This window comes from Aptenodytes forsteri, unplaced genomic scaffold (assembly GCF_000699145.1).
Source record: "Aptenodytes forsteri isolate BGI_AS27 unplaced genomic scaffold, ASM69914v1 Scaffold155, whole genome shotgun sequence".
NCBI classification, from domain to species: Eukaryota; Metazoa; Chordata; class Aves; order Sphenisciformes; family Spheniscidae; genus Aptenodytes; species Aptenodytes forsteri.
Window position 1 is genome coordinate 7,940,706 of NW_008794446.1, and position 24,731 is coordinate 7,965,436.

The 24,731-nt window shown below is 37.2% G+C and overlaps 1 protein-coding gene across 2 annotated transcripts in view; it reads right to left on the minus strand.

Moving 5' to 3' along the window:
- Positions 1 to 575: 575 nt before the first annotated feature.
- WASF3 (WAS protein family member 3) overlaps positions 576 to 24,731 on the minus strand; it is a 27,182-nt gene continuing 3,026 nt past the window's right edge. Inside the window, exons 2-8 of one of the 2 annotated variants that reach the window (XM_009290234.2) lie at positions 18,984 to 19,118; positions 15,464 to 15,617; positions 13,162 to 13,279; positions 4,622 to 4,788; positions 3,516 to 3,779; positions 1,509 to 1,879; positions 576 to 795 (exon numbers count right to left, since the gene is read on the minus strand). In XM_009290234.2, coding sequence (XP_009288509.1) covers positions 638 to 795; positions 1,509 to 1,879; positions 3,516 to 3,779; positions 4,622 to 4,788; positions 13,162 to 13,279; positions 15,464 to 15,617; positions 18,984 to 19,118 — 1,367 coding nt within the window. In that variant the 3' untranslated portion in view covers positions 576 to 637. Of the gene's footprint in view, positions 796 to 1,508; positions 1,880 to 3,515; positions 3,780 to 4,621; positions 4,789 to 6,617; positions 6,794 to 13,161; positions 13,280 to 15,463; positions 15,618 to 18,983; positions 19,119 to 24,731 lie in introns of both variants that reach the window. The other variant, XM_019474854.1, reaches the window with a different exon arrangement.

Here is a 24,731-nt window from a genome sequence, read left to right on the forward strand (position 1 = left end):
CATTAATTTTGGATCATGTGGATTCATTCTTCAAAGCATACATTTCATCATCTGTTACATTTTTAAGATAAAAAGAAAGATTATCTAAAAATCTACTCTGTAGGCAAAAAAAACCTAAGTCCAGAAGTGATTAAAAATAGACTAAGGTAGGCAAAATTAGTAACTAATAAAAAAAGCTGAAGTCATATTTATGGAACTCAACACTTCACTCAGTCATATAGTTAACTGCCCTCAAAGACTAACAACCAGACCAATTCACAAGTACCTAACAGTAGCTTACATAGTTAAAAGAATAAGTAAAAAAAAAAATTATCCCTTCAAGATCAGGAAAGTAAAATAAAATGCTGGTTCTGTAACAGTGCAACAACTGCAGCATATTTTGCACGCAGCACATGATTTGCTACATTTAGTGGCACTTAAGTATTATGCGGTAAATACTGAAAGACAAGTTTCTGATCTGCATAAACATAATCACATCATTATTACCAGAGTTGCTAAGCTACAGCATTCTGAATAATACCAATTCAATTTAGCACTTCGATCGCTAGCCTTAATACATGCCAACGTCCTGCTTTACACCTTGCTAAGAAAGCAATCACTGAAGCCGAGTGAACTTGCCACTGGGCTTGGACCAGGTTCAATCTGACCAATCGTTCTCATCAAACTCTGAATCATCATCAGAATCACTGTATTCCACGGCAATGCGTCTTGAAAGGATGGTTGCCACATCATTTCCAACAGGCTCTCGCTTTGCTTCTTGCTCACGTTGCTCCTGCACCTTTTTCAGCTGAATTCCTGTAGAGACAATTACTCTCAGACAAAGTTTTCTGCACAAGAGATTTTAAATTTCATATTGTTACTGGCGAGTTTTTTGTATTCTAACAATATACTCAGGAAGAAGGGAAAAAAAGAAACCACTGAGTTAGAGAGCCTCCCTGAGCAAGGAAAGACAAAAAAGGCAGATTGGAATCCATTCTCAGAGACTGAATACTTCTAGACTTCTGCCAACAATATGTTTAAACTAAGTATTCACAACTGTATGGGTCCTTTTGATCTGAAGATGAAAGTTTTCATAATTGTATTTGGAAATACCATCAGACCTACAGCTCCATATTGTAAGCAAAGTCAGGAACAGCCATTAGTCACTGGTTAAAAATCAGTGGGCTGAAGCCTGGTGTTGGATAACTCGGTTCTTCTGAACAGAACCAAACATCCATGTACATCTACTGGCTACTTTACATAATGGACACAAGTACTGGTTTCGTTTGGTCATGTCCACACAAACACTAAACACTATTAACAAAGCTGTACATCTTGGAACATTAGGCTTCAGAAAAAATCCAAAGTCAGGGCTGACAAATGTTAGAATAGGTGTGTGGCACCTGCAGTTAACTGGGCTCTCAATGACATTCCGCCCAGTTGGGAACAGAAGCCGTGATCTGAGATCACTGGAAAACACAGTGCTTTCACTGAAAAAAAGAAATAGCTAAAACTCAGCATCCACTTACCCATTCGAATGGCAGCAAGAAGATCGCTCCGTGCATCACTTATTGGCGGCTGCGCAGGTTCGTGACGTTTTGCCTCCGTAGCTGGAGGAGCGTGCATTGGGGAGGAAGAGAGGGATGAACCTGTAGCAGGGGGGCCTGGAGGGGGAGGAGGTGGGCCCGGAGGAGGAGGAGCAGTAACAACAAGCCCACCAGAAGGAGGAGGATGAGTAGCTGCATATGTAGAGCCAGTCACCAGTCCAGAATGGGAAGGCGGCGCAGGAAGCTGAAGGGGACTAACAAATGCAGTTTGTGCTGAAGGAATCATAGGGGGAGGAGGAGGGGGGGGAGGACCTGTAGGATTGTAATAATCCACCATCTGAGCTGGAAGCATCCTATATAAAACAGAACAAAAACATTTAATGCATTGAAAGTTAGGACTTACAGAATCATAACCCCTTAATCTGCTCTCATCCAACCTCAGCTAAAAAAAAAAATCAAAAGGAATTTAAACTGGTAAGTTAAATATGCAAGTGATTTTAAACATATGAATTGTCAAATATCGATAATGCATTGAGATTTAAGGCAGATGACAAAGTTTAAGGCAGTGTCCTTTCAGCACTCCACAAAAAGTGAGATTTTTATCTTAATACACCTGCCACGTTAAGTATAAAGCTATATTTGTTATTAAACATCTACTCTGTGAGAATATTAAGTACCATGCCTATGATGAAGAAGGGACCAAGAAAACTGTGGACTACGCATCTCACTTCCATAGAAGACCAAGTGTTAGAACAAATATTGATAATAAAAAACATTTGCTTGGAGGACAATGGAAAGTATGAATGGAGAGATTTACTCAAAGATATATCATGCATCTCGTGCTTCTTTAGTCAAGTTTATCAATTTAAATATTATTTAGTTAAATTGATACATTTGATTAATACTTTTAAAGAGTAGGATCAGGGAAGAGCTAATTTCTTTGTTAAAATGTCATTAAAACAATTCTTAAGCAGAAAAAAAACGGGAATTAATATAAGAGTTATGAAGTAGGTAAAGAACTAGATATAGGAGACAGGAGTTGAAGGAAAGTTACTGATGATATTCAGTGATACATGTCAATGTATGACAAATGTGATACACTGACAATGGTCATGTACATGGGGACTAAGCACAAGTATTTCTGTTATACACTAGAAATAACAGAGAAAATGCAGGTTGGAGCAGTCAATCATAGCATAACTGAGTCATCTACAGCATGATACAGTCACGAATCAGGCAAATGCTATCCCAGGATGCATCAAGTGAGGCTGAAAAACCTTGGCTTGCTTAGTTTAAAACAACACAGGCAAGAATGATTACAACTGTCCTGCGGTTACAACTTGAAAGTTTAAGCTATTTAAGCAAAAGAACAGGCACAGACTGGTTAGAAAACATCTGTTTTCTTGCTATCGGAGGAGCCAGTACTCTGAAGCAAGCCTTCCTTCAGAATGCATTCAGGCAAAATATCTACATAGGAGTTTGATAAATTCATATCTTGAATTATGGAGATGTCTGTGGCAGTAGGGAACTTGATTCTGTGTTTGAGGAGATCCCTTCCAATTCTGTCATAAGCTACTTAAAAGTCATTTCAGGGATGCAACAGAGACTGCCACGTTAATCACATTCAGCAATACTTTTTCTGCACGTTTCCTGAAGTTTAAAATATTATTCAAATTATTCTAACTATTTTCTACTTTAAAGGAAAATTATCCCCCTTTTAATATTATATTAGGAACCCTTAATATTTTACAAGCATATTGATTTCACCACATTCAATAAACAGTTCATTATTTCTGCTTTCACTATTTCTTCACTTAAATCCAGTTCATACATAGATATTATACCAATTTTTTTTCTCTCCTCCCCAGGGAGAGAACTAATGTATTTGGGGTCTTTTTGTGTGTATGCATTATATGTTACAATGATTATGAAAAACACGCATCCCTTTAGTTTTGTCAAGAATTCATTGGAAGAAATCAGGAGTTTTACCCATATTCTGCTGGTACCACAGGTACTGAGCTATGCTGGCCATCTGAAGGCTGGGGTGGTGGTGGAGGCGGTTGCTGCGGTCTGTTTAAAGTGGCATGTCGTACAGTGGTGGAAGGTGGTCTGTATTCATGCTCATGGCTTTGGGATGCTGCCATGTACTGTGGACCATCTGCTGTTCCATATGAAGGCATTGCTATCTGCTGATGGAGGGAATGATTCGGAGTAGCAGGATAAGAATAATCTGTAACATCAGATGCATGGGACCTAAAATTAAAGTAAATGGATGCAGAAGAACAGATTATGTGAGTGTTACAGGGTATTATCTAAATAGCTCACAAGAAAAGCTAAAGAGAATGCAATCAGAATTATTTTTCTTGCAACAGGACTCCCTGATTATCAAGCACCAGTCCTTGTAAGTCCACGGAAAGCACAAGAACAAATGCAACAAAAATTATGATTCAGCTTAACACGACTTGAAAATAAATTAGTCTGACAAGTCAGCATAAAAGGACTGAAACTGAATGTTTTCAATATTTCAGCATACTAGCCACATGCAGAATGTCCTCCTATAATGCAGACTTTAAAAAAGGCAAAAAAATTTAGAGCTTTCTCTAGATTTTAGAGTTCTTTAGTAGCCATAAGGAGGCATATTTCTTTGGTCAATGATTTTGACAATGGTAATACTTATCAGACCTGCCTTAAGTTAACAATGGCAGCAGAAAAAGGAAAGCAATACTGCAAGCACTCACAACTATGCAGAAGAATATATTTTACCAAAGCGGAGAAAACCAATTTCAAGTTAGAAAACGCTTTTTTTTTTTTGCACAATTAATTTTGCTGGAAAGGCCTAGAGAAACTGGGAAACGTAAATATTAGTTGAGCAGAGAGTTCATAAAGATACAAAGTCTAGGATGCTCTGTCAAATAAGCCCAAGAGAGGGAGCAAAAGGATCTCTTCATCCCATTACTGCAAACAGTTGTTTTAGTAAATAACAATCATGCAGCCTGGCTTTTAGTGAACACAGTAAACTGATGCACTTATCTGTAAGACTGGAAGCAAGGTAAGCAACAAAAAGCCAGGGCTTTGAGTAAAACAAAATGACAAACCCTTTGGGCATTTTGTCCTCTTTCATGCTTCCTGCCTGTTCCATTTTCTTTGCGTCACTCATGAACTCAATGCCCATTTTCCTTCTCTCCCACTCTTCTTTTCTTGTTCTTACTTTTCTCACATTAATTTGCTGGTTTCTGTTTGGATTCAGCTTGTGTTTCTCTCTCTAAAGTACAATAAGTATAACAAATACATTGTAAATTGCCACAGTCTGGACACTTGGATGTCAATGTTTAATGCGTAAGCCTTACAATTAGCAAACGAGAAGAAACATGAGCTTTTTTTTACTTTAGCATTAAAAAAGAATCACAATATAGCCAAATACACTTCTTTGGGACCTTATTTATAAAACACTGCTCATGCAGTAGCTGTCAGCATAAAAACGTCTCTGAAACCAGTACTTATTTCTATATATATGGGTGTTTTTATAGCTTAGTTCCTACAGCTAAGACTACCCCAAGATAAAATAGAAAGCCTTCTCTCCACCTCACTACCACTCACAAAATTAACCCTTCATGCATGTAAAACAGATTTCAGGATTCAATCACTGATATTTGATTCACTGAAATTTAAAGTTTTCCATACATTATAAAATTTGAAAGGCTTATATAAGTACAAGATATCTGTCATACCACAACATCTATATCCAACACAATGATGCATCCTACAATTTCTGCTTAAAAAAATCCTACAGATTGCAAGTATTATGGATATCTGCAAATAGGCAAATACATGTTGACATTGCTGGGAGATAAAAACAAATCACTTCAATATGACTATTTAATCTCAGGAATCCTGGAAGCAACATGTTAAGGCCAGAAAAAGACTCAAAATGTGTGAAAGGCAGAACTCAGAGATGATGAAAAAATCCACATCTTGCACTTGACAGCTGAACACCGATGTCATTTTACCAGATCAACCTGTGGAAAGCATAGTCTTAATGAAACATTACAGACTGACAAACAGGAGACAGTGTTTTGCATTAGAAACTAAAAAAAAATTAGTGATTAAAGGATTTTAGACAGAGAGAGGGGGTCTGAATAAATTATTGAAACAGCAGTAGCAATTTTCTTTACATTTTTTGTTTCAATTACAAGATGATTACTCTTCGCAAAGACCAAAACATTACATATACAAAGGTCTCAGTAGATTTTTCTTTTTAAATTAATCGCCACTGGACAGCAGACTAAAGGTATCAGTCCACACTTCTGCAGTGGTGGCTGCTTCCTCAACCCAGCCATTCAACAATTTAAACACTAAGTTTTCACGCACTTTTTCCAGTAGGTTCTATCTATCCCTAACATTACTGCTGCAATTAACCATGACAGAGAAATACAATAAGAGGGAAAATCCTCTAGTGAGACCAGCTTAGCGAACAAACTCAAGACTTCTGTGCACACCAGAAGGTAACTCCTACTGAGCTCAAAGGGAATCTCAGACAAAGATGAATTCTGCTATGTGTCTAAGCAGATTTCTGCTATTTCAAGCAATAATGTTGCATCTGGTTTTGTAGTTTGCTTTTTAGACAAATGTAACATCAATAAAGCTGAACTGTGCCCCCACTAAAGCATTCTGTTAGAGGCAAAAGTATGCCTGAGTTGATCACAGAAAAATATTTATTAAGCTATCGGCAGCATAACATACAACAAACTAGAGATGAAGGAAGAGGTACTGACATTATCTAGTAGAGACAGATTTAAATGCTTTTGCAGCTACTACTACTCAAGATCAAATATAAAGTATGCAGCAAACACTTATTTCACTACAGTGCATAACATTATGACGACAAAATGCTCATCTGAAGCTGAGGGAAGAAAAAATCATTAATTACAGAATTTGTTATTTGTGCTTTAAAATACTTTTGAGAAGAACTTTAAAACATGCATCGTATGTTTCATCATTCTAACTATTTGCAGCCTGTAAAAGCACCTAATTCTGCTCAGTATTTCTGAACATACAACTGTGGTATAACAAACAGCTTTGCTGTAAACAGACCTAGTATCTGGGGACAGTGATCCCTCGGAAGATGCTCCATGGTACACACTTTGAGACAACCTGTTGTCAGGTCTAAGCTCTTTGTCATATGCCATCATATTCCACTCCTGGCGTCTGTTCCTGGCTTTTCTAACCTTTTTCACCTCACGGGTGGTGCCATCTATACGCTTTTGCTCCTAATGTTCAAACAAAAGAAATAAAGCATGCAAAGAGAGAAAAAAGGAAAGGAAAAAAGCTGGTTAAAATGCAGTTAGAGCGCATGAAAATAAGACCAGATTTACAGATGAAGCCAAGTCTTCATAAAATTTCTCTGCACTGAAAATGAGAATATCTCCTTGAGCTATGAACCTCATTAGTAGTAAGACCGCTGCTTTGCCCTTCTTCTGTAGGATGCACATGCTAGTGAGGTATTGACCTCATTGTTTTTCCCAATACAGAGAAATGCGACTGATTTTAAAAGCCAGAAAGTTTCACTTCTGACATCATTTGTCATTTATTTAGACCGTCCTGAAGCACTTGTAATTTCCTTCAAATCAATCTTATGAGAATGTGTTAAAAATGCTCGGGGTTATTTTGGCTATTCATTAGGGGTACAATCACCTGAGGCTTTGGGGAAGGATGGAAAAATTAGAAACACTTTCCTATTTCATTCAAAAATCATTCAAAAAAATGATTTTTTTGTTGTTGTTGTTTTAATTTCCTATCCCTTCTTAGATCTGATTAACTACCAAAATTCTTCCTCGTTTTTCCTCATCATTGTTTCCCATTATCTTACATAAAAATGAATGACACTAATCCTCTCTGCAATGTGTCAATAATATTCAGGCCAGTAATATATTACAGCTTGATAGCTTCGTGACAAATCAGTCTGTTTAGCTTTTTTAATCTTTCTATGTAATTTCAGGCCCAGTCAATGTCAGTGTTTATCTATCAGTGAGATCTCCTAATAGTGGGACTCAATGCTTTCACACTTCTGAAACGTTGTCCTCACCTACTTCTGACTACTCAGTATGGATATAAAAACCATATTGGTGCTTCAGTAGAAAAATATACAAGTTTGCTCAATCCAAACCGAGAAGGGTATTTATGTGCTACTCCTTTTCTCAACATTTATGAGGGCATTGGATTTTTTTTTTTAATCAGCTCTAGAGCCCACATCTTAGAATATTAATTCATAAATAGGTTAAACATGTTTTATCTATTAATAAGTCAGTATTAGGCTTCTGGCTGATAGAAAAATAGTTTCTCAGGAAAGAATTAAATAAATATTCTGAGAATGCAGTCATATCCAATTGTATGTAGAGAAGAGTGGTAAAACGCTGATATGCAAGCATTTTATTGTGGAATCTCTACCTTCAAAGTAAAGGTAAAATAGTTGGAAAGCCAGTCTCACCAAAAAGAAAAAGAAAAAAGTACATCACGGATGGACATAGGTGTTTTACTCCAACTGTCAAACAGCACTGAGTAAATAATTCTGAAATAATGTACTTGGCATTATATAACTAAAAAAAAAATCTATCAAATGGCTCGCTTGCCCTCGTTTTGGATCTCTTGCTTGTTCACGCATGTCCGTATGAGGGACTTGCTGATCCGCATCTGCAAACATTAAGAATGACAGAGAAAAGTCTTTTTGAAGTTCAGCATCCAAATGTTCTGACAACACTTGCTCATTCCTGGCCCCTGCAGCGAGTAGATTTTTGATCTGATTCATGTTAAGTAAAAATCATCACCTTGGTTCTTAATTACTTCCTATAAAATCTATTTCCTCCCCAAACTTCTTAGAATCACACCCTTTTTTATCCAGGTTATGCAAGGCTTTACTTTCTCCTTTAATACCACTTCTTCACATCAAAATTTCCCAATACAGGAATTGGAGCAGAAGGGGGACAGATTCAGTCATGCTTTATTTTAAATATATAAAGTTTTGCTAATTGCCATGGTTGAATATATGCTTGTTAAAGGCTTTACACATCTGTCTTTTTCATTTGATTGCTGCAAAATTTAATTAGTTTTAGTTTTAATGTGACTTTTATCCTGGTTCAGTTACTAACATTTTGTTACTAAATCATGCTAGATTTGAGAGCAAAGTACAAGTAAACCTTCCGGTTAACTGAAAATAAGCTTTCATTTTCTCTTCTCACAGAATAGCAACTCCATCCTTAAGGGTCACAACTATGTATTTCTTGCAAGTTTCTAGATGAAGTAAATATCCACCTTTTGACCAATGTATGATGTTGCCTGGAAAGACAACCATTTTGATACAATTCCTGTACAATCAGGAGTCCTTACATGACTGCTTACATATAATCACCTATTAAAAGTTTGGTTTTAAAGAGATCACTATGTTTTTTACAAAAAAGGTAAATACATATGCATGTATATATATAAACAACATAAAATAAACACAAAGCTTAGTTTGTTATTATCAGATCAGATTTCAGTTGGATAGGTTGTTCCAGACCAGCATCTGTAAGTATGATAATGAATAAATATGCTGGAACCCTTTTTACTCAAACAGTACTAAACCCTACTGATACTGATTTTTGGATTAAATATCATATAAATACCTCTCTAAAACATTTAATTCCTTCCAAAACAGTGGGGCAGGCCAATTACTAGCAGCTGACAAAACTAAATATACCTCTAAGAGTAGTTTTAAGTTGTTCCAGTAATACTTTCATTACCTTGACAAACAACGGTGACAGCTCTAGTTTTAGTACCCAGAGCAATGACCACAGAGTTCTCGGGGAGCTGAAGCCTCTCAAAATAACTACAGTTAGAAGTATTTCTTAGGAAAGTTAAGCAATGTTAAGAAGAGTTACTTCCTTTAACCGAGTGTAATAGAAGCTGTGGCAGACAAGTGGATGCTGTAGGTTAAGCCAGAAAACAGGTACACCATTCAGCTGTTGGAAGCAAGTGATTTCAGCAAACACAACCACTTCATTAGAGCCCTCAAACAGGGTTAAGTTAATTTTAAGTTTGATATTTGCATCAGGAGTTAGAAAATGATATTTCAAGCATCTTAATAAAGAATTAAAACAGAAAGCAGCTCCAGCAAGTATTTGCAAAACTTTCAAAAAAAAAAACCAGAAGCATGAGCCTAGAGTATCTTCCTGACTTCACAAATTTACAAGATCCTCTCAATCACAAGTCAAGAATGATTTTTGAAATACAAGCCCTCAAAATTTAATGATTTCTACTTATTTAATAAATAATGAATCATTCCTCAGAAAAAATGGGGAACAATAAAAAGCAAAGTAGAACAACTTTCCTTTGGTAACCAATGGTTAACAACTGGTCTACTACTATTCTGACTCAATTCAGAATATTACTGATATATGCAAAAGTCCAAACTAACTTCATTGAACTCTTAGGCACTGATCTACTGAGAGTTTGACAGTAAAAAAAAAAAACAGAGACCACACCACAAATTTTAAACTTAAAGAATTAAAATCACAGTTTTCTTCAGAGAAAAAGTTCACCTGAAAGAGCCAAATCAGAGAAAGCCTGTGTTAGATTTTTCAGTTAAACTTAATACAGAAACAATTAAGTACGATATTTGAAGGCAGGAAAATGAAACTCCTCACAAACCTTCTGCTGCAACAGCTCAAGCACGTAAGGCAAAATAATTACCAAAATAGTCCTGATAACTCCTTGCTTCTCTGGTGCAAGGAGTACACTCAGGCTTCACTGATCACCTGAAAAATTGAGGCTAAAAACCAGCTATATTTGGTCAGCTGAGTAGGACTGCATGTGGATGTCTAGTTTATAATTTGCTAAACAATACACATCTATTTCACCTGCACAGCTTCTCAACAACTTTCATATTTTATGCTTCTGTAGAGTACAAATTGCAGAAGGAATTCTCACTTAGACTCAAAATACAACTTCAGCCACAAAATTGTTAATAGATGCTCTGGATTAATTCCTGGTCACCACTATCGTACAGGCAAGAACAAAAGAAAATGACAGTCTTAAGCAACCTGTGGAACGAACGGTGCCTGTGAGACATCTCACCCAAACCCTCCAGCTCTCTAAAGGTTCCAGGTGATAAAAAGCTCATTTGCACACCAGCTTCTGGAAAGCTAAAACCCAGATTCATTCCCATCACAAAGTGACACCTATCCATGCAAACTCAAATCCATGCTGCTTTCTTCTTAGTTGGTCTTGTTATATATTCAATCAAATCAAATAGCACTTCAGGTAGAATTTACCAAGGGGTATTTCTGTGGTGTATTGCTATAATCCTACCTGACTGGGATTGAGCATATTTTACATTTGGTTTGGAAAACCCAGATTCCTTCCCATCACAAAGTGACACCTATCCATGCAAACTCAAATCCATGCTGCTTTCTTCTTAGTTGGTCTTGTTATATATTCAATCAAATCAAATAGCACTTCAGGTAGAATTTACCAAGGGGTATTTCTGTGGTGTATTGCTATAATCCTACCTGACTGGGATTGAGCATATTTTACATTTGGTTTGTAGACTGTAATAAGACAATTAAAATCTACAAAAAATATACCATGGATGGAAATAAGTGAGATGCATTGTCTAAAATATAGCCAAAAATCAAGTTTATATATAAAGTGGTTTCGTAAAAATCTCTCTAAAGCTATCAAAGAATTTTCAAGCTATATTGTTTTAATTTTTTTTAAAAAAGCTTTTGTATTTTTTGCTTTTTAATATTAAATCAGAATGAGAAAAATTAGCAGTTAATAGTTTCTTTTTATCCCTCTCTCTAGTGAAAAGATCTAAATTTGAAGGGAAAAAGGTGGGAGGAAAAAACCCAAAGGATGCAATTGTCCCTATATATTTTTCATAAAGAAATACTGAATGACATTTAAAAAGAAAATCTAAACTAGAGAATGAAAGCTGCTTTAATTATTTCCAATCTTTTAATCAGCTCTGTGACTTATCATACTGAGAATATAGTGGGATTATAGCCTTGCATATACGTTTGTATACAATTATACAAATAACCAAGTGAATGTTTTCCAGTACTTTGCTTTAGACAGTAACTTCTACTGAAAGTGTTTACTCAGCTTTTTCAAGTCTATTTAATATTTCAATACTGAGATACCTGCCAAAACAGAAAAACACTTTTGACTCATACTCCTAACAGGAAGACCCGATTTATTTCTTCCAGAACTTTTAAAATCATGAATTCACTAAATGTTTTAGTTAAACCAAGTCTTCATGTTTTGTTTAAAAATGTTGTAGTCGGAAAGTTTTGTCTAGCAACAGGAACAAGGAATTAATAGAATTTTATAAAAACAGAATAGTAAAGCTTCCCAGTCATGCCCTGCAAATTAATTTCTAAGCAGGTACCATATATTAGCATATATATACACATGACATGTAACACAAATATACAGTAGCATATATATTCACATTAGAAATTATATATATACACATATGTATAATACATGTATATATATGCTGATATATTATGATACCTGCTTATATATACACACAAGTATAGGTATGCTAATACACATGAAATATATGCATATGTGTATATACATACATGTATGTATATATGTGTGTACAAGTACTGAAAACTAAGTAGCTTCCTTCTATTTCCTCTGAGCAGTCTGTGCACCTTGTTTGGATTGCTTTTATTTTAAATCCCCTCTCTCTCACTGAACCTATCTAAAAGGGCACCTTCTGCCAGATAAGATAGGCAGTCATTGCTTCAAACTTTCCTTCTTCACTTTTTTTTTTCCCAGAATTATCTTCAAAAAATCTTAAAGCCCTCAGATCTGATAAAAAAAATTGACCGCAAAGAAGCTGCAGAAGTAGCAACTAATTTCTTCATTCAAAAGTAAAATCCATTAAGAAAATCCTGATTGCAGAGTACACATCTCGGATCAAACTGCTGAAGATATTCCAGAAGGACTGAAGACACTTTTCTATGAAAAAGCCTTTTTTGTTGGCTTTAAACTTAGAGGAAACAAGGAATATTACTCTTAAAATTATTCTTCTCTTGTTGCTGAACCACAGAATAACTTTGCTGTGTATTATATAGACTCTGTGTATTATATAGACTCTTCAGAAGGGACAGGCGAGGGAAGAGTTACTATCAAGGAATTAAAAAACCCAACAAAATATTTACTTCTGGATAAGCTTATGTTTTGCTACAGAAGTTGATGCTGCTGGATAAAGAACTATGAAAATAAAGGAAACCATAATTCAAATCCCTTTCCTTGCCACACCCCACCCCCCCCCCCCCCTCACCCCCCTTTTTTCACAAACACAAAGCACAACAGGGCCATTTTGCTGAGTACTACTAAGCAGATACTGGCAAAGGATTAAAGAAAGTATCTTGGAAGATAACTATAGTACTCCTAAAATTTTCAATTTGCACTTAAAATAGACAGTATGAGATATAAAAACTGAACCAACTGACCGTACAGCCACATATGAAGAGGAATAGTCTTTCCATGCACACAAACTAAGTATGACCTAGCAATCTTTACACCTGGACAACCGTACACAAAATTGTAATACATACATTTGCTATTATGTTTCTGCTTTTACCTTTTGTCTCCTCTTTTCTTTTCGTTTATCTTCAGTATCTTGTAACATTTTTTCTTTCCAAAGATCAAAAAAATAGGAAGGATCAGTATAGAACTTCAATCCATCTTTCTTATCATCCCTGGAAATACAGTAGAAGAAAAGCTAAGAAAATACGAATTAGTATTTTTCAAACCAACAAAACTCACCTTTGACGATCATCTAAGCTTCATCTTTTCTGCATTATAGGATGACAGCATGCCAAGTGCATTAAATGCCACTCTTGGTAGTTACAACTTAAAATTGGCTTGATTCGTGCCAAGAATTTCAGGGGAAAGGGGCAGAATCCACAGCCTTTTGGGAGGCATACTCCCAGGCTATGCCTCATCAGAGCTCAGCAGGAGCTGACTAGGCTCCTGCACCAGCTGGCTCACCGGAGTGAAATTCACTGGTGCTGCAAGATGATCAGTGCCGAGACAGGATGCGTAGGGGACAGAAGAGCATAAGAATGGAACTCAACTGTCTCAAAAGAACTGGAAAAGGAGTATTTGGCTCAATCCAGACAGGTCTTAAAATCTGACTTTAGGAACAAGGTAGGTCTGAGTACCTTCGCCCTTATGACAGGAAGCACAAGACAGTTGCTATTCTCAGTGGGACTCTTCTAACTAGGGAAGGGCTAGGAAAGGGGTGGCAACTGAAAGGTTGAATCCTACCAGACTGTTCTAGGAGGATTTGAGACAGAGCTGATCTGGGCTTGCCAGCTCCAATTGGCAGCAGGAGGCAGGGACACCCAGACTAAGAAGCCACAAAAAAGGCATGCTATCAAATCCTAATTTGACCACATGGCTTGGAAATAGGGAATCTTCTAATATCATAAACTCCTGGAAAGCAATGATGTAGGGGAAGTCAACGTGGCAGGGTAGCTGGCATGGTCCAAACAGCAATATGATGGTGATCCCAGTCTAGCTTGCTAAACTGGTGTCCTTCAGAGTCCCTTTTGGCTATTGGTCCTAATCTCTTCAACGTGGCAGTAGCTGGCATGGTCCAAACAGCAATATGATGGTGATCCCAGTCTAGCTTGCTAAACTGGTGTCCTTCAGAGTCCCTTTTGGCTATTGGTCCTAATCTCTTTCTGGGCAAATTTTGATGGCAGCTGAATACTAATTTCTACCAGCAAGATCAAGAGCTATGGAGATCAAGCACACAGAAACCTTACAACCACTGGAGCAGGGTACAGAGAGCACATCTTGCATACTGTCCGGTCATATGGCCATAAACCCCTTTTTGTGTGCTGGATCTCCTCGCTACATGTGTCTAACCTACTGAAGAGGGTACTGGGGCCACCCTTCCACCCCTCCAGCTTTGGTCAGACTACAATTCAAAGTTTGTTTAAGCTTTGTCCAAGGCAAATACAGATAATTTAAATTCAGCAGATGTAAAAGACTTACCAGGAAATATAATTTAAGTGAATTTCACTAAAGTATCCCTAATAAAACAGGAATAACTGTCACTGACACTGTCATCCAGATACATATTAGGACATAGCTGTGCAGAACAGCTGATCAATAACAACTCTTACTAACTGGATGCCTATAAACAAATACCACCATTGTCTGTAGCAGTGGCAAAAAACATGTCCTTCAGCTATAAATCTAACAATTTCACCTTCCAGGTAAAAGCTCTTAAAAATGAAATACACTGCAAATGCTCTATGTCATTCCTAAAAAAATTTCAAATAATTTACTGCAGATTGAGTGCCTACTTTACACAGATACCTCACAAAAGTTGAAAGACACAGTAAAAACATGTTGTCTGCAACCCTTCAGACAGACAAATTATACTCATTTCATGAACAACAATAAACTTAATGAAAACAGGAAACAAAGTCCTGCTTGCTGCTCTTTTATTCAGCAGTAAGTAACCAGGAAAAGAAAAGGTAAAGATTGTGTGTGTGCACACGTGTGTATATGTTAGGGGGAAGAGGGAGAACAGAGGGAAGGAAAAAGCAACAAATCCAGCTTTCTGGCTAAATGAACCAAAGAAAGCAGTTTAGTATATTATTAATTTTCTTTTCACTTTTTACATAATCAGTGGCCCTTGCTCTCTGATCCTGTGCTGCCATGTAACACTTATGCTGAAATATGATGATTTTTGTCAGGTACAACTTATGGTAATAACAATTTTTGTTTCCATGAACAGGGAAGTCCCCAAAAAACCAAATCTCAACCAATACAGCTTTTCCCTTCTGCTGTAATTATTCTTCTCTGCATACAACTAGGAGATAAAGGGCAAAGTACAAGAACGTAAACAATTAATATTTCCGTACCTATAAGGTGAAAGAATATTCAGAGGTGGTGGTTTGTCACTCTGATTATAAATATCAGCCACCGGGTTAGGAATGCTGTTCTTTGAAACTACCTGCTGATCTTGAATTGTTGAGCTCTTGAATGCTTTTTTCATGTTGATATCCTGTAACGATACTGTTAGAAACAAAAATACATTTATCACAGGTCTGAAGTTAACATAAGTGGATAAACAAAGTCCATTTTACACTAGCTATTTAAAATATTTTCAGCAAAATATACAAGGAAAACCGGAAGATTTTTCTTTAGTGGATAATCATGATATTTAAGCACAAAGGCATGAAGAATTACCATCATAAATCAGATTTAAAGTCCCGCTTGGTCCAGGAACCTCACTTAAAATAATGGGACCATGGACTGGGTCTTGGAAGATGATGCGAGAATCCTGTCACGTGCAGATGTCCAGTGATCTCCCCTTTTTATGATGTGTAACCTGAACTTCTAATAGCAGAAAGACTGGCTTCAAGCCTGAATCACAAGGTCTGGTATTCCTCTGACACAGCATTTTTATAATTACATGTGGTATCCATACACATCCAACCCCATTCTAAGTTTAATTAAATTATGGCCTCCACAACCTCCTGTGAGAGAGTTCCACATCTTTTACCATCTTTCAACTCCAAAATCTTTCCATATAATTGAACATCCCTTGATCTTAAGTTTTCCTCATCTCTCTATAGAGAGAAATACTTACCTTCTTTATACAGTCCAGTAACATACTTCGATTTTATCTTTTCACGTACACAATTCTGGGGGAAACAATACTAGCCTTTTCATTCTTTCTTTTCAAATGAAAGATTTAAGTTGCTTTTAATTGTCCCTGTCGCTTTTAGCAAGACTTTCTTTCATTCTTAATATAAATTTTCCTGAGATGGAGTGAACATTGCTAAAGAGATCCAGATAATGCCAATCAGTTTAAAAGTGGGAGTAAACTCTCCGCGTTACCTTCCATTCTTAGGCAACCTGAAATACAGGTTTTTGACTGCAGTTGAACAGAGCGCTGAAGCCTTCACTGGCTTGTCTACAATGACACTAACCATTTCTTGAATTGATCCCACTGTTTTACAACAGTGTAAGCTATAGGAGTAGTGCAAACAAAATGCACTGGCTTGTTTTCTTTTTATTGCCATTGCCATTTCATCTAATATTTCTTGCCCATTCATCTAATTTATCAAGTCTTGAGAACAAACTGAGATTTTCACACAGTAACTGAACAGTACCAGGCAAAAATGTAATATATTGATGACCTGCAAAACCAGAAAGGCATGGCATTTGATACAGACCCTGTAAGGTACACTGCTATCCTTTGTCACGGTGGAAACCAAATCCTACTCAGACTTCTCTACCCAACTATTTTTGTTATCTGTGCTGAGGTCTTGCCTCTCACTCCAAGACCACTTAGATTCTTCCGTAGCTTTTAAAATAGCAAAAAATTAGAAATAGAGTATTGCATTCCAAATCATCATTCCCCCATCCACGTCATCTGAAGTATCAAAACATAATTTTTGAGAAACTACTTTCTATTTAAACCTGCCTATAAATAAGCCAGTAAGGTATTTCAGGCAGTTTTTTCAGATGTATATATCTGAATTGTTACATCCCTGTTTGAAGGAAGACATCCAAAAGAGCACAAATCCCATTTTTCTGGGGCTTCTTAGTGTAAGTTATTTATATGCTTTTGAAAACTTAACCTCAATTATTTTAAAATGTTTTTTCAACTGTAGTATTAGTTATAGATATAAAATATTTTATAATACACTATACATTAGTTATACCTAAGAAGGTAAGAAATGACTGATGCCATTAAATCTAAAGGGTTTTTTTAAAATCAACCTAACAATTGACTTTTTACTTAAATGCCTAAGCTTCCCAGAAATATATTTAGTATTAGTGACAGTACAATGAATTATGAAGACTTCAACTTCTACAGCAAAATAGCTAATAAAATTTCCTACTGACACTAAAGTGACAGCAGTTTGTATATATAGCTTATTAATGTGAAAGACTTAGCAATGCAAGAATAATAACTGCTGTCAATTTAAAATAAAAATTGATTAAATTCTCAGTCCATAGACTAGTTTCCCCTTCCAATAGGCTGCTTTTAATTACTCTCCAAACTCTGGAAACTAGCCAGGAGGTATTGCATAATACAAATGAGACATTAAAAAAAGAAACAAAAGCAAAAACAACCCCTGATGAGGACTGCATTTCCAAAAATGCTGGACTTAAAGTCATGGAGACTGACATCATCCACCTCAGCACAGAGCAAGTACAGTGTATGAATATCATCTAGTTTGCTCATATTACCACCACAACATGCCTCAAAGACTAAGCTGAATAGTGATCCCGTAATAGCTTAGTTTATGTTCCCATATAGCTCTTGACCTCTAAGACAGCAAAAGAAAGCTGCTAGTATCAACTGTGATACTCTACCAGTAAACAAGTTCCAAAACTAGGAAAAAAAAATCAGACATGTAATAATTTTCAGACAGCAGCAAGCTAAAAATGAAAGGTTAAATATTACACTATTAAATAGCAACAGTAACATTTAATATTGGCATTAACAGTAGTATTAAATATAATATAAACTACACAAATATAAATATTAAATATAATATAGAAACCATATAAATAGTACTATTAAGTATATCACAAGTAGCATTAACTACTATGAGTAAATATTACACTATTGGCCTGATGTAACAAGCTTTTACATTTTACTAAATGTCAGGAATTATCTAAACAGGGTACATGCAGTGGCTGGCTCAGACATGTAACTGCACATGTAAGCAAACATGCACATTACAGCTTTTAGACCTAGACAGAGAAACATGTTTTACTTACCCAACTAAGTGCTTTCAAACAATGTAATGATGTTACTTAAATTCTTTGTTTTCACTGTGTATTTATGAAGTGAATGACCAAACACGTAAGCAAGTGAGGATGTAACAGCATTTTAAAGGAAATGCTGTTTCTAGTGACTACAACCCCCTAGAGAATTTCACCTAGTTGATGCAAACACGCAGTGCCTCATTTAAGTAAAGAGTATTACAAGATCTTAGCTGACTGCAGAACAGACACTACTAATACGGTCTGTGACCACCCTACCCTGAAATAAATAAATAGATCTACCATCTCAAACTTTTTCCAATATTCTGACTTACTTCCAGTAAGGTCTAGATTTATTCACTTCTGATTTATTACACTCACAAACTAAAAGTTTTCCCTGTGAAAAAGGCAGCTTAATGTCTCTATTACTACAGGGGCTTCTTGAAGTAACACTAAGTCAAAAATGAAGACAGTTATAAGACTCAAGAATATTTTTTCTCGCTCTAACATGATTTTTCCCAGCTTGCTTTACTGAGAAAACAAGATGAAATATCAGTTCAGGATTACTTTGAAAAGACAGATATTGCTGTGTAATTAAATACTGTGGTCTTGTCAACATCACTTCTGGCTCAATGCTTTCATGCAATTACCTACCCTCTTCTACCGTTGAATCCAGCTGGGTAACTTTGACAGCAAGACGATCAATTCTGTCTTGAAGGGAATTTGCTCTGATGTAGAAGCTGTTGGCCTCATTAAACAATTCACCAAATATGTCTTCAGCATGTTTGCCTGTGTAAGAAAATAGACAGGGAAATCCCTTTGCTAAAGGCTTACAAAACACAAGACAAATTACTTCAATACCATAAAGTTATAATAAAACACAGTAGCTGTAGGATTATAACAGCACAGTTTGTCATTCAGCAAAATTTTGGGCAACAGATTTGTACAAAAAATCTCAAAATATACCACAAGTGCTGCCTGAAGTCTGTTCTCCTGGACATCCTGATTAGTCTTCTACTTAAACAGGGAGACTCAAATTTTAATCGTTTGTAGGTGAACTACTGCCAACTGACACACAACTGATCATTAAAACCTGCCTCTGATGAAAATAAAGGCCCAAAGTTACTGCTATCCATAAAAGCTTCTGAAGTAAATTTTAAAATCTAAAATCTTGTAATCCATAGTCATTAAGATGTAGTTACAAGCATGAGCACAAGGCAACATCAAAATGAAGGCAAAGTGAAACAAAAACCAGGATCCTCATGCAAGGCAGCCCACTTACCTCTACAAATGCTTGCTGTATACATGTTGCTCTGTCACTAGAGTAAGTTGAGAGACCGTAAGACGGCACTGACCACATTTACCCATGGCCAGTCTGGACTTGATATAGCACAAAAGAGAAGCCTACAACTTTTTCAACCACCTTTCTCAATCACTGTGAGAGTGGATAGTCCAGTTCAGATCTGCAGCCTCAGGCCCTACCCTAAAAGTGCTACAGTGGACAGGAGTGCCACATGATAAACCTAAATCCCTCTTGGTCCACAGATCCTTGTGTATGCCCATTCCTTTCCTAGACCTCCCTCCTCCCAAAGTACTAGGCATCCTCATCCACAGTTTGACTCTCCTTCTGCCCCAGTCCGAACCTCTCAACCACTCCAGATCAGAATCCCCAATTTAACACTTCTCCTGCCCTAGAACTTCCCCGACAAATTTCAGATTCCACCCAAATTCATTGCTCCCGCTCACTCAACTGACAGTACCGCACCTACTTGTGCCTCAGTCCCTCCTACCCAGATACTGCTGCTTCATTTAAGATCTTCCCCTCCACAATTTCTGCAGCCAACACCCCTCTCAAGGCATCCACACTCCGTCAGTTCCCCACGCAAAAAGCAAAATCCTGCTTCCTGCATTTTACCATGCTTTTTGAACAAATTTTAAAACCCTACTTCTGAATTAAACTCATCTTGTTATGACCTTTATCAAGACGAGTCTGAAGAGCAGAAATGGAGGGAAGGGGGAAAGTGAAGCTTTGTCTAATAGTTGGAACAATACGGAATATGTATTAACCACCTAGATGACAGTGACTTCCAAAAGAACAGCAATTGTTGACTTTGAGTCCTGTAACCAACCTTAATATTTTACAAAGAAAAGTACAGACATAATGAAAATTTCAGTCAAGATCCCATCCTGTGAACATCTGGAGACCATAATTCAAAGTAAAAAATAGCCACACTTAAGAAGTCAACAGGATCTGCCCCTTTCTTGGACCATTTACTTCAGGGGGGGAGAGAACAACAACACTAAAACAGTATCTGAAAGCAATGTTTGTGAATTACAGAAAAAAAAATTGATTGCCTTGCTTTGAGTGTAGGACTTTACCAGTAATAGATTTCTTCACTGAACGTAAGATCAGCCACTAACTAACCCAAAATGTTAGATATTTGGGTGTATCCAAGCTCTGCTTTGTAGATATGTGGAAGGTGGATAGGCAAGGTGTGCTGCCTACCTGCTCCTAATCTCCTCCCCCTCCAAAACAGAAGTCACACAACCACAGAATAGTTGAGGCTGAAAATCATCTAGTCCAACTCCCTTATCAAAGCACAGTCAGATAGAGCAGGTTGCCCAGGACTGGGTGCAGTTGGGTTTTGAATACTTCCAAGGATGGAAGCTCCACAGCTTCTCCAGGCAACGGGTGCCAGTGTTCAACCACCTTCACACTAAACGTATTCTCTAAGTGCTTCCCCGCAGCTAGTTGAGATCAATTATAATCCCCATTTGATTTAGTTGCTGCAAATGAAGAGGTTATTCCAAGCTATAGAACAAATAAGCTTTTCAACTCTTCAGCTAAATAAGGCAGGTATTACATTCTTTAGCCACCAGTATTCAGAGCTCAAAACATCAATAAATTTTAAGGGATGTTAGTTTATGTTAATGTATATTAATCAGCCTGCTGAGGGAAGACTGCCACATTCTAGGATTAAATACATCACTCCTAGAGAAGTCAAGCAGACAGTGCTTGTCAGTTATCTTTCAGGAGGCAAAATAAGTCATAAAGTTGATTTGGGGGAACATACTTCTTTTAATATTGAATTTTTTTTTTTTTTTTTTAAACTCTTGCTACTCTAAAAGAAGTGGAAGACAGGTTGTCAGTCTCCTGTCAGTAAAAACAAACAGTGACATGGTAAAGCAATGTTGGAACACACTATTCTGATTAACATGATGCAGTAAGTTTTAGAAATAAAGGAATACTTCTCTAGTGTTTTCTACATTACCATCTTTTTAATTAGATTTTTAACAATACAGAAACAAGCAGAAAAAACTATCTGAAGTTACAAGCACGTATCTTTCAACTTAAGAGCTGATTTTGGTACTGTGAGACAGTAATTTAAAAACATGAGGTGCTTCCCAACATACAGGCAACCTAAATATTCATTTAAAAACACCACCAAAGGAATTACGCAGCCCTTCCTTCTAAGGCTCCCTCCAACCACAGAAGTAGTTGAGGGGAAATTTAGTCATGATGCTGCCTCACCAAATCCCCCCTCTCCATAGGTTTTAATGTCAATTAACAGAAGTGCCTCTTTGTAGCATTTCCGCAGGTCATCTTCATAGAGCTCTGTATTTGATTGCTCGCAAAATAAGTTTCCAAGCATTGTGAGACATTTCTGGAGATTGGTAGTTCACAAATAATTGAAATCATAATGCCTCTACCCAAGTTCTACAGTAATTACATGAAACACCATCTTGCCACATCAGCTTATAACATCTCTAGCACAGACGAGACACCACCCGAATTAACTACAACTGATTTTCACATACTGCACAAAAAGGTGTGCATTAACACATTGAGTAAGTTGTCCAAAAGGCATCTTTTGTCAGCAGTCAAAATGCTCAGTGCTGTAACAGAAGAGGAATCCAACAATGACGCTGGCTTGTCTGAAGACCGGAAACCCAGCAGTGTTTATTACTTTGGCTAGTTTCCTTTCACATATTTGAGCCTAAAAAGTACAGCTTTCCTCTTTGCATTCTGTATTCCACAGCACAAGCACATGGAAGAACACATTCAAGTTCACAGAAAGATTTACAGTGCATTAAAAGGGCTACAATTTTTCACACCATGAACGTGCATTATCAAAGACAAAAGGTAAACAATGACATCACCTGGTATTCAGGTGTCAGTTCTAAAAAGACATTGGAAGAAAGATTACACTAGGGCTGCCCCAAAGGGAGCCAGCGCTGCACCAGTGCTCTCCTCAGGGTCCTAGGTAAGAACTGAAGTGTCCCACAGAACTAGCTGGTGTTTTTTAAGTTGGAATTCACTCAGGACATGACCATTTTATCACAACATGGAGCAGAAAACAGTGATTCCACCCACCCATTTGTAATTGGATTAATTAGCACTAGAATCATGCCTGCCCCCCCGCCCCCCTTTTTTTTTAAATAAGCAAAAGTGGTAGACTGTTACTGACCAGGTCTTGGTTCTTACCTGCCTCCAGCACGATACCCAATGCCAAAAAAAAGCTAACTTCCCAACTCAACCTGATTTAGCAGTGCTAGAGAGCAGAGTCACACAAAGCTGGATGCAGTGTGCTCAGGCCTGCATGCAAATTAGTGAAACTAAGCCAATCTACCCAAGAAAATACTAGGAGGCAAGTTGGTGGACATTGCTCTCTGCGTGAAACAAAAAGTCTTCCAAGTCCCCACAGATCACAACTCCTCCATTTTATGTTGTACAGCAAAAAAACATTTGGTATCACTTGCATATGGGTCAAAGAAAGTAGCTCTGTACCCATGTACAGATGGTTTATACCCATGTAGAAATAAGATTTCAGCCTGACAGGTAGTATCTGAATGAATGGAGAAGCCAAAGATACAAAAATACAAAATATTTAAAGATTCACAGAAAGGAAAGAAGTTAAGAAGTGGTAATGAAACTTGAAAGACGAGTATGTTAATGTACAGACTGAAATCTAATTAAGAAAAGCCCAATAAAGGAGTACGTATACAGTTTTTAGTATTTAGTCTTCAATGACAATCAGATGTAATTTATTATTTCTTCCCCATATACACACATATGCAAAACTCAGGAACAAAACCATGGTGCAACTGATCCTTTTGCAGAGAGCAGCTTTTTTTACTGGCTAGAGTCTTGCAGCCATCAGACCAAACTTCACTGCCAAAAGTAAGGGAGTATTTTGTGGAAGCTTTCTTCAAAGCCTTTGCACCATGACTGTGTTTACTAGGTAAAGCACCATAGTACTTACAGGTACAGGCTGCAAATGCTCCCAGTCCTCCCCCCAGTAGATTCTCTCCTCCCAAGTGGAGGTGAATCCCCTAGTCAAGCTTTTGCCTTATATAAAAGTGCAGTTTCATACAGAACACTGCTCACTCTGCCTGTGTTCTAAGCCAGTTGGCTGCAAACAAACTCAAATCTGAAGACATAATAGAAAAAAGCTACACTGAGAGCACATTCCCTTTGGATAGGAACTTGTTCATGTCTCCTGAAAAGAGCAGAGGCAGAAGCAAGCCAAATTTGTACGCAACAGCACAGATCTGCCAGTTTTTAAAATCTACACTGAACTCACAGTGCAACATTAGAAAACAGTGGGACTGCAAGATAGACCTGTACTTGCTCTCTCTATGCTTCAAGCTGTGGGAACACCAACAAGCTCTGATGCTGTCAGCAGGACGTACTACATTAGCGCCAGCACAGCATTTTTCTATGATCATTTCCTTGCTCCCAGTTGGCTTGAAACACAGGCAAAACCTCCCCTGTCTGCAGAAAAAAACCTCTGCAAACATGACAGATTTTAGACTGTGGACAAGCCTGGTGGTAGACTTCACTCAAATACTATGTATTCATCTGTTAAAACAAAGGACATATCATTTATTTGCACAGATCTTTAACTTGACACTAATGAAGTACTTTAGGGCTGTCTACAGAGACTTCTGATGACCTGGGAAACCTGGTAAGGGAAAATTGCAGGATATGGATTGTGTAAGTAGCCAGTTCCTCAGCAACAATCATAAGAGGATCTGAATACACAACCTAACAGGCAGATTAGCCCCAAGACCAAATCTGGAGAAGTGAAAGCTAGACATTCCTAGCAAGTCAGACAAGTGAAAAGTGTATTATCCACACTTTGGCAATCGTTGTACAATACCAAAATGAGGTCCTATCAAATATCCTTGAATGTAATTACGAGACATTAGCCATTCTTCTCAATTTTCTGAAACTTAAGGATGTCAATACTGAGCAACTGCCTGATAAAATAGTAAATTAAACTCAATAACAATACAAACACAAGTTAACTATAAATAGCATTAGACACTAAATCATAGAATCATTGAGGTTGGAAAAGACCTCTAAGATCATCAAGTCCAACCGTCAACCCAACACCA